The following is a 9,332-nucleotide window of genomic DNA, read 5'->3' as shown; positions in this document are numbered from 1 at the left end:
GACTTTCTGGAGCCGTGTTAATTCTTTGGAGACTCACTGGACTTGATGGTCTCCACTGGGACGAAGACGTGTCTCAGCAGCTGTGACGTGGACACTGTCTCTGTCCGTGGTGCAGGTTGTGTCTCTGTCCTGTAGGTGGAACCAGATCCAGTGAACTGCTGATGTCGAGGCCTGATAAGACAATCATTCCATCAGTGATTCCATCAAAATAAAAATAATTAAATAAATAAGTAATTTAAAAAAAAAGTAATGTTAGCAGGAATTAATGAAAATAAATTAAATTAAAGACTAGACTGTGGTTGTTTGAGTGTTTCTCTCTCGTCTCAGCGATGAAGGCGTAAACGTCACAGATTATTTTTCCCATAAAGAAAATCAAACGTGACAATCCTTCAGCCGCGGCCGATCTAAAACCCACTGAACCACATCATCAGTTTAGACTGAAACAACAGTCGTCTCCGTGTGACCGGACAGACAACAACTACCAGTCCAGCATCAGGACACGTGTCCTCACGGGACACAGATTTGTCTCACCTCATCATGTCCAGGACGTCCATCAACGTGGATTAAAATCATGCGCTTTTTTAAAAAATGATCAGTGAATATTCACACATGACCTGATTAGTCAAGATAACGATCACATCCTGGTCACGAGGAAGTCATTCAGAGACGGTGACACAGAGGCTTGACTCTGATTCTTTAACAATTTAACTGTAGTCAGAGTGTGATCCTAGTCTCAGACTCTGCCCCCTGTAATGATGTAATGATACGCCCCCCCTGTACCCCCCCCCCAAGTCTTACCAGGTGTCAGTGTCATTGGACACCCCGTTATCGCCCAAACACCCTCGAGCTCGTAGCAGGACGTCCCTCCTCTCGTTCTGCTGACTGTTGTTCTTCTGGACGTCGTCATTGAACTAAGAGAGGAAACACCAGGATCAACACGTCTCCATGGAAACAGCGGTGTTTCCGACTGACTGCGGCCTCACCTGCATCAGTTCCTCAAAGTAAGACAGTGAATGTCCTGGAGTTTGAACTGCGTTATCTACAAGAAAAACAACAGCAGCAGCAGCACATGAGGACCCAACAGCTAACAACAACAAACCAGCGGCTAAGCTAAGGGCTAACAACAACAAACCAGCGGCTAGGCTAAGCTAAGCTAAGCTAGGCTAAATTCTACCTAATGAAGTGGATGGAGGTTCAGGGAATAAATGAATGTTGTTGTCCAGCTGAGGTGACGACGATCGGCCGGCCGGTGGTGCCTTGGTTTTCCTGTGGACCTCAGGAGAGTCGAGCGCTGACAGGTCGATCAGGTGGTAGCTCTTGATCTCCCTGGGACTGGAGGAAGCTGCAGACACCAGAGGAAACACACCGAAATTATACAGCCGTCAAACAAATCTGTACCGGGCGTTCATCCACGGCCATGAACCTCGTACCGCTGGATTTGCTCTTCTCCTCCTCACTGTCGCTCCGCTCTCGGACCGCGTTGGTCTCTCTCTTCGTGAAACAGTCTTTGTAGGCGTTCACCGCCAGCGTCAGATCGTCGTTAGCCGCCAGGACTTGAGCCAGAGCCGTGTCGTCGTCCAAGGTGTCACTGGCCAAACGAAACAGACTGGGCCTGAGGCGGTCACAGTTTTCATACAGGGCCTGGACAGTAGGGGGAGTAAAGAGTCAAAACAAAGAGCAGCTGACAACGCAAACAGTCTTGAGTTTCTCTGTGATCGATTTTTCAGGGTGATTTTATACGAAGACGCTGTACTCAGACACGGTGAACCGACTTTCAGATGTTTCAGATGCCTCTGTTTTGGACCGACCTTCATGTCGTCACTAGGGGGCAGCGTGGTTCCTGTCGTGTTGTGTTGATCCAGCAGCTCTCTCAGCTGCTTGGTGCAGCTCTCCACCTCCTTCAGCGTAGACTCACGCTTCAGACTCTTCTCGGCCTTTTCCTGCTCCTGAAATAAAAGAGAAAATGAGACGGAGACGATGACGGAGTGAGAGACGTTTGGATATAAACAGAGACCTGAGGTCACACCGAGGAGTCCTCACCTCTCTGACCGTGCTCTTGATGAGTCTGTTTGCAGTTTCCAGGTCTTCAGGACGGCTTCAGCAGACGAGCTAGGAGCTGAACACACACACACACACACACACACACAGACAGATGCTTACATTTGTGTAACCTGACATTCTTGAACACACACACACACACACACACACTTACTGATGCTTTGTCCTTCTGGTCAAAAACCGACTCTGAGCTCCTCTGTGGGGGGGGAGCGATGATGAGGATTTCTGAGAGTTTAGGATCCTCCGTCACAATACCTGAAAATGTCAAAGGGACACGATGACACGACGAGACGTAACGACTTTAGGAGCATACTGCCACCTACTGTCCTAGAGTGTGTAGTGTCATGGTATGACCAGTGAGGTTTTTTATTTTTTATTTCAACCGATGCAAATTCTCACGCATTTGTATCATTGTTTTTAACTGATTCACGATGAGGCTTCGTTACAGGCCAACCGGTCAACGACTCCTAAAAAGATTTTCTAACGAGTGGGCCTCGTACAGGTGACACCGGCGGCCCACCTTGTTTCTTCAGCATGCTGTAGGCCTCTTGAATCTTGGTCTCGTCTTTCAGCCACAGCGTCCAACCATAGAGAACCTCAGTCACTCTGTCTTTGACCTTCTGAGGAGTCCAGGCTCCAAAATACTGCCCAGAAAAACAAACAGAAAAAAGGTTGTTGTTGGTCAGACGTGATACGTTTCACACTGCACCACAGCTTTACTGTCTGTAGACTTCACTGACGGTTCAACAGATGTCGTTACTGTAGTAACAACAGAAAACTAAATCTATTTATTTCATGTCATTTTGGGTCTAATCTTTAAAAATAAAAATTCAAACTGAACAGGATTCAAATGTTTTCGGTTTCTTAGAAATACTCATTTAAAACTATTTATATCTATATTATAAACATTAATACTCAGGGTTTTTGAATTGTTTTGTTGGTTTGGTTTGAATGATCAACAGGAACCACAGCCGGTCCCTGAGTCAGAACTCTACCTTAGGTGTTAACACTTTGATGAGTTCATTGAGAAATCGAAACTTGGCCGCTTCACACTGGAACCTCTTTCCACAGTTGTTCATGCACGCCTCCAGGACCTGGAAACCACCAGAAAAGACACGGCTGTCACCAAACTGAAATCCAACTGGGGGGGGGTCAGCGTGGGGGGGGGGTCATCACATGAGGCCAGGCACGTGTCGAATACTTTCTGCCTTTTCTTTCTGCTCAGATTAGAAACAGCATGAAATCAAAGCCAAATTAAACGCACATTTGAACGCCTCACGGTACCATGTGACAGACGTTTGTCACAGAGCGGAGTCATGTGATCTTCATCTGCTGTGTTCTGACAGTGAAAAATGATGAAGAGCAGCAGTGACGAGTCCAGACTCGTGGACCTAAAGCTATGAAGACGGATACTTTTCACGAAAAATAAAAAGTGATCGATGCCGATAAAAAAAGACGAGAAAGAAACCGACAAATATGTAGTAACTTTATCAAAGACAAGTACTTCAATAATACAATTTACAAAGATACAAATACACAGAGTACTGTGTACTGTCTCTGTACTGCAGTGATCTCCAGTGATTACTCACAGTGATGGCCTGCAGCGCCTCCTTCTCCTGCGGAGACTGGATTTTATGAGCAAGAAGGCGAATGGCGACCTGTGGACTAAATAAAACAAACAAACAAACAAACAAACAAAAACAAACTGTAAAATGCATTTAAATGACAGACAAAACAAAAGCCGTGATCAAAAAAAGAAAATGTTTTTGCTGAAATATGACATTTTAAACTCATCTTCTGAATCTCTTCTAAAAACAAGTACAATTTCACAAGTTATTTGATTTTTTTATTTTCAAGTTATTATGTGATTTAACTCAATATTTTTGCAGTGAATTTAGAGCTTTTCTAATATCTAATATTAATATCTAATATTAGGAAATCATCTGTGAAAATATTCACTAAACTTGGCTCAACTTTTAACTCGACGCTAATCACAGAAAAACTGCAGCAAATTCAAACAACGTCGCTGGTTTTCCAACATCGTGTTCCACCTTCATGTCTGAAATCATAACAAAGTCGTGTTTTACGCCTGGATACAACGCTGCGTTCATGGACTGTGTGTAACGGCTGGTTTGGGTTCAAACAGGTAAACGCCGCCGCAGACTTCCCTTCACGCTCTTACGTACGTGTCGCTGTAGCCTTTATCGCAACAAGGATGTGAAGCAATTCTTTCTCAAACACCACAGGCGTGTGTTTGGAAACTTCCAGAAGAAAAAAAAAAAAAAAAAAAACCAAACATGCTTTAAGAAAATTTTTAAAATTCACCCGTCCGTCTCCTGGTTGACGAGCTCGTAGAAACCCTGGATGCAGTCCCATCTTTCAGCCTCGTTATTGGGGTCCGTGGCCTGGTCTGAAACAAAGGCAGTGAAGTGTTCAATCAGTAAAATGTACAGATCTATAAAGATGACAGTGAGATGAACAGTACTGGTCTGCCTGCGGTCCACATCTGTCTCTTACTGAAAACCAGCAGCTCCAGGGAAAAACGTGGAATTGTGATTCTCAAGGAAAAACTGACTGAAGCTCTGGGCCAAACTTTGCCTGCGTTGCGTGTTTCACATTCTATTTTTATCAAAGAGAAACATTCAAAGTTCTTTTTCTGTCCTTTCGCGTGATAAATCATGTTTTGCCTGCGTCATCACTTACGCAATTCATTCAATTTTCGTTTTCAAACGTCAACACTTTGTCACCGATTTATAATAATTTTTTAAACAAGAATATTTTGTAAAAAAAAAAAAAAGAAGAAGCAGCAGCAGCACGAAAGAAAGAAAAGAAAAAAGAATCGAAACCCGGTTTTATTTTTACGTCCACTGGTCGTGAATGCGCACAGCAGAAACACAACACAGCAGCAGGGCTCGGGAGCGCGCTCACACCAACTTCCTGTTGCAGTTTCTAACTTTAAAAAATAAAAAAAACAACAAAGCCGAAAACAGCGGTTTGAACAAAAAGGCGCAGATATTGAATTGATATTGTTGAAAAGGAAAACATGACGTCACAGTAACCGTGACCGACACACGTTCACGAGTTCGTCCGGCTCCACATTCACGTCCCACTGAAACGTTAGTGCAAAAAAAAAAAAAACCAACAGCCTCGAACTTTTTTTTTTTAAAACATTGAAATGAGAACTGAAAGAGTGAAAACAGAAGAACTCACTGAGCCACGAGTCCAGACTGTCACCGCTGGCCATCGTCCGGTCTCTGCCGCCGCCGCCGCCGCTGCTGCTGCTGCCTCGGTGTGTGTGTGTGTGTGTGAGTGTGTGTGTTCTGTAGACAGGCGGAGGTGGAACTGCTGCGGTGGTGACATGTGACACACATACACACTGTCACACTGCTGACAGAAAATGTAACCCCCCCAACACACCCCACCCCTCCAACAACCGAATAACCACTGCACACTGGTGTGTGTGTGTGTGTGTGTGTGTGTGTGTGTGTGGACAAGTTTAACCTGGTTTTATCTGATTTTAGATTCTGTCTCGTTTCCTTCTACTTTTCAACGACACTTCCTACACTTGGAGACACAGTGATTAGCAACAGTAGCACCAACAACAACAACGACGACTGTTGTCGTTGACAGAGTCGTTGAACTGCAGAAAAAAGATAAAAAAAAAAAATTTTTTTTTTACTCTTTTTACTCTGAATACAAATTTTTAAACAAGACTAATACATTTGATTTCTTAAAATATTTAATTACGTTGTTGCACTGAGCGATACATATAAATATTTCTTACCATTAATGCGACTTCTGCTGCTGCGTTATAAAAATATGGTTCCAGATGCAGACATCAAACGAGCCACATCTGGCCCACGAGCCATAGGTTCCCTACCCTTGATCTAGAATGTTCTCAGTACCTGGAGTCACGAGAATCCTTTGATTTTGACCAAAATGTTACAACTGTAAAGTGTTGCACGTGTTTAGGGACAGAAATATCAAACGACACCGATCGGTGCTGACATTTTTGATATATTTTTTTAAAACATGTTGCTTTGATCTTCAAAGCCTTCTCTGTTGTTTTATTTCTGTTTTCTTCTCATGGTTCACCTGCTCATTTTATCATGATTTTATAAAATATTTTGTCAAGGTTTTAAATATCATAGAAATGTATAAATATATGTGTATGTATTTATATGTGCTAGGGGGCAGCACATGGCTATAAAAACTAAAAAACAAAAAGATAATCAGACCTGTCGAAGAAAATCCTTGTGTCTTTCTTCAATTCCTGCCAGTACATCAGCGTTGTCTTCAACTAAACTTCTGGAGAGTGATTTTAAACTTCTGATAAACACAGATGCAGATCAATACGACAGTTCGTACTTCAGAGGCATGATTTATTATAGATCAGTAATTAAAAAAAAACAATCTATTATTTTAGGAGCACATGAATATTTACAGATTTTCTGTTTTTCCCCCTCTTCTGACTGTTGGGAACATCTGCGGTCTGTGGCTCCTTCAGGTTTTTCTGAAGAACCTCGTCATTTGCATTCAGAAATATGAAGGTACTTCCCACTCATTCAGTGTGTGATGTCACCGTCAGTTCAACTGCGACCAGGTCTCAGTCGCCGTTTACCCCCAACAGTCTGCTCTGAGACCTTAAACAGGAAGTCAGTCCAGCCTCCGACTCGTCTCTCACAGCTGGAGAAGTTTCTGGAACCGATGGCTGACCTCCGCGGGGCCCAGGGAGGCCATCATCTCTGCCACGCTGGGGCCGTGCTGCAGGTCAGAGGGGAAACAGAAGGTCAGGGGTCAGTGAAGTAACACACGGTGAAACAGACGACGCAACGGACGCAATCACAAACGACTTCCTCTTTCCAGGCTCTTGCAGCAGTCGTGCGGCGACAGCAACCAATGGGATTCAATCTTATAACGACCGTGATACTTTATCAGAGGAGATAAAGTACTTTGTATACGTATACTTGTATATGTGTATACTGTATGTAGTATGGAACAAACTAGGAAGAAATGAAGAACCAGAATATCTTTATAATAGATTTACTTCACATAAAGGACAAATGTAAAAATATATATTTATATAAAAGCACTTTTCAAACTTCAGTACCAATAGATTAAAATAGTAATAATAATAATAATAATTTAATCTTTATTGTGGTTCCTCTGGTGCTCGAACCCCAGACCTTCCTGTTTGTAAGGCAGAAGCGAAACCAGTAACAGGTATTTTTAGCATTAGTTTGGATTTCTAACACAAAGACAGTAAAAATGCACACAATTTTGGAATTAAAAAAAAAAGAACTTTGAAAGTGAAAATAGCAGAAATGAAATTTGCAATGATCTAAAAATTGTCGTTACTTCCTCTGAGGTGACGCTCACTGTAAATACTACAGTTCAGGTGGGAAGCTGTCAATCAAATTTATCAACTAGTATTCTAGCATTACTAGTATTAACTAGTATTCCTACACCAACACATTTTCAAACCTCCCACCAAACTGACCGGCCTGTGTCCAGGTACCTGAAGGCCGCTGAGGACCAGCCGCAGGAGCTTCATCAAGTCTCTGTGCTCCGTGCTCCTCGTCTGATTGGACAAAGTCCTCAGATCCTGACTCAGCTGATCGAGGTTAAACTGCTGCCGTCGCTCATTGGTTAATCTGAAATACAGGACGAACGAAAATGTTCATGAACAGGCGGTAAACTGGAGCACGGCTGAGTACACGAGGCCAAAAACGTCCCAACATACTTCAGTACTGCCGTGGCTATATGCTGAGCTTCTGCGGTGATTGCTGCCACCTGCTGGCTAGTGACGGAAGGACGGACCCACAAGTAAGAGTAATTCGGACTGACGAGCTCCTTCAAGGAGGAAATGTGGCCCTGTGGGGAAGTGGGAGAAAGAGTTTCACTATCAAAGAAACAAAGGTTGTTTTTTTTAAGTTTCCAAACGGTCAGATTACAGTAAATACATCTAAATATATATATATAAACATATGGAAAACATGCATTAGCACAAGGATAAAAATATCAAATAGAGTAAAATAATAAGACCCAATGAAAATGAAATATTTTATTTAAACTTTTGCAGATATCATAACATTAAACACACAAAAAAATGTCACCCAAACTTTTTAAACAATTTTTAGGAGGACATACAGTTTATGTGTATCACATCTTTGTAACCAATACTTTGGTCAGACAACAGACAAAAATATTCTCAGTATAATGTGCTCTGTTTCACATCAGCAAATACTTGGTTCACTTAAACATGTAAATTAATTCATGCCGATTTCTGTGAAGGATACTTTTGTGGTTACCTTACGTAAATGCAGCACGCGTCTGATGTAATCCTGGTTCAGGACGTCTTCGTTCTGGATCTCAGTCGTGAAGGTCTGACGGATTCGCTCCTGTAGATCTTTAATCAACAACATGCACTGATCTGTGTCTTCGATGCATCGCAGCAAATGGATCCTGTCTCAAAAAAACAAAACAAAAAACAAACAAAAATAAAAACACACATGAACTTTGACCTAATCAAAAACAACAGGGAGACGGTTCAACTCGCCTGTTAAACTCTGGTAATTTTTCCAAGTCTATTAAGGCTGAATGAGTTGTGATATTTGACGGATTAAACTCAGAAATCAGCTCATCCAACCTCCGCCCAATTCTGTTGGCTGTGAAAGAAACAGGAATATTCTTAAAAACAAAAAAAAGAAAGTCTCTTTATGTGAATCCAACTTTTCTGTGACTCACAGTTGATATATATATTACATGTATATATAGATATATTTTTCATCCAACTTTTCTGTGACTCACAGTTGAATCCAGAGCCACAGTGAGTGGTGATGTCCAACAGTGTGTCCGGCAGGATCGTGTCCTTCTGGAAGCTGTGGATGAAAATGTCCCCCTGCCTCTTGGACAGTTTATTACCGTCTTTGTTCAACAGCGGGGTTCCCCTACAACCAAAAAAAGGGGACGAGTGGGTGGAGGTGGGTTGTCTTCAGTGACTAAAACAGAGCAGTCAGTTCTGACGGTCCCACGAGCCGAACCTGAGCCACGTCATGACGATTCCATCCAAAGATCATATCCTCAAAAGGCTCCACCCCCTCCTTCAGGCGAAACCTGATGACGTGCGCTTCTCCCTTCGCCATCTTCTCCTGGACCTGGTCAGGGTGGAGGTGACGACATCTGTTGTCGTACCTGCAGAGAGTCATCGACCACATGTAACAAATCTCACACAAAAGGCAGCCTTTTTTAGTGACGTCACTGGTTCACCTGGA

General features: G+C 42.7%; 2 protein-coding genes across 2 annotated transcripts in view; both read right to left on the bottom strand.

Moving 5' to 3' along the window:
• Positions 1 to 5,378, bottom strand: part of LOC103383249 (ADP-ribosylation factor-binding protein GGA3) — a 7,159-nt gene extending 1,781 nt beyond the window's left edge. Inside the window, 14 exon segments of the mRNA XM_025058835.1 lie at positions 38 to 171; positions 799 to 911; positions 984 to 1,039; positions 1,175 to 1,342; positions 1,431 to 1,641; positions 1,809 to 1,946; positions 2,041 to 2,095; positions 2,097 to 2,116; positions 2,213 to 2,313; positions 2,579 to 2,702; positions 3,054 to 3,152; positions 3,648 to 3,723; positions 4,384 to 4,468; positions 5,269 to 5,378. Coding sequence (XP_024914603.1) covers positions 38 to 171; positions 799 to 911; positions 984 to 1,039; positions 1,175 to 1,342; positions 1,431 to 1,641; positions 1,809 to 1,946; positions 2,041 to 2,095; positions 2,097 to 2,116; positions 2,213 to 2,313; positions 2,579 to 2,702; positions 3,054 to 3,152; positions 3,648 to 3,723; positions 4,384 to 4,468; positions 5,269 to 5,302 — 1,414 coding nt within the window. The 5' untranslated portion in view covers positions 5,303 to 5,378.
• Positions 5,379 to 6,239: 861 nt separating this feature from the next.
• The window catches only part of ears2 (glutamyl-tRNA synthetase 2, mitochondrial), a 4,307-nt gene continuing 1,214 nt past the window's right edge, over positions 6,240 to 9,332 (bottom strand). Inside the window, 8 exon segments of the mRNA XM_025058847.1 lie at positions 6,240 to 6,822; positions 7,577 to 7,712; positions 7,802 to 7,932; positions 8,370 to 8,523; positions 8,618 to 8,726; positions 8,869 to 9,068; positions 9,070 to 9,252; positions 9,315 to 9,332. The exon segment at positions 9,315 to 9,332 is cut by the window's right edge and continues 187 nt beyond it. Coding sequence (XP_024914615.1) covers positions 6,739 to 6,822; positions 7,577 to 7,712; positions 7,802 to 7,932; positions 8,370 to 8,523; positions 8,618 to 8,726; positions 8,869 to 9,068; positions 9,070 to 9,252; positions 9,315 to 9,332 — 1,015 coding nt within the window. The 3' untranslated portion in view covers positions 6,240 to 6,738.

Source organism: Cynoglossus semilaevis, chromosome 9 (genome assembly GCF_000523025.1).
Source record: "Cynoglossus semilaevis isolate Cse_v1.0 chromosome 9, Cse_v1.0, whole genome shotgun sequence".
Classification (NCBI taxonomy): Eukaryota; Metazoa; Chordata; class Actinopteri; order Pleuronectiformes; family Cynoglossidae; genus Cynoglossus; species Cynoglossus semilaevis.
The sequence above is the reverse complement of the archived record's forward strand: the minus strand, read 5'-3'. Positions and strand labels throughout refer to the sequence as shown.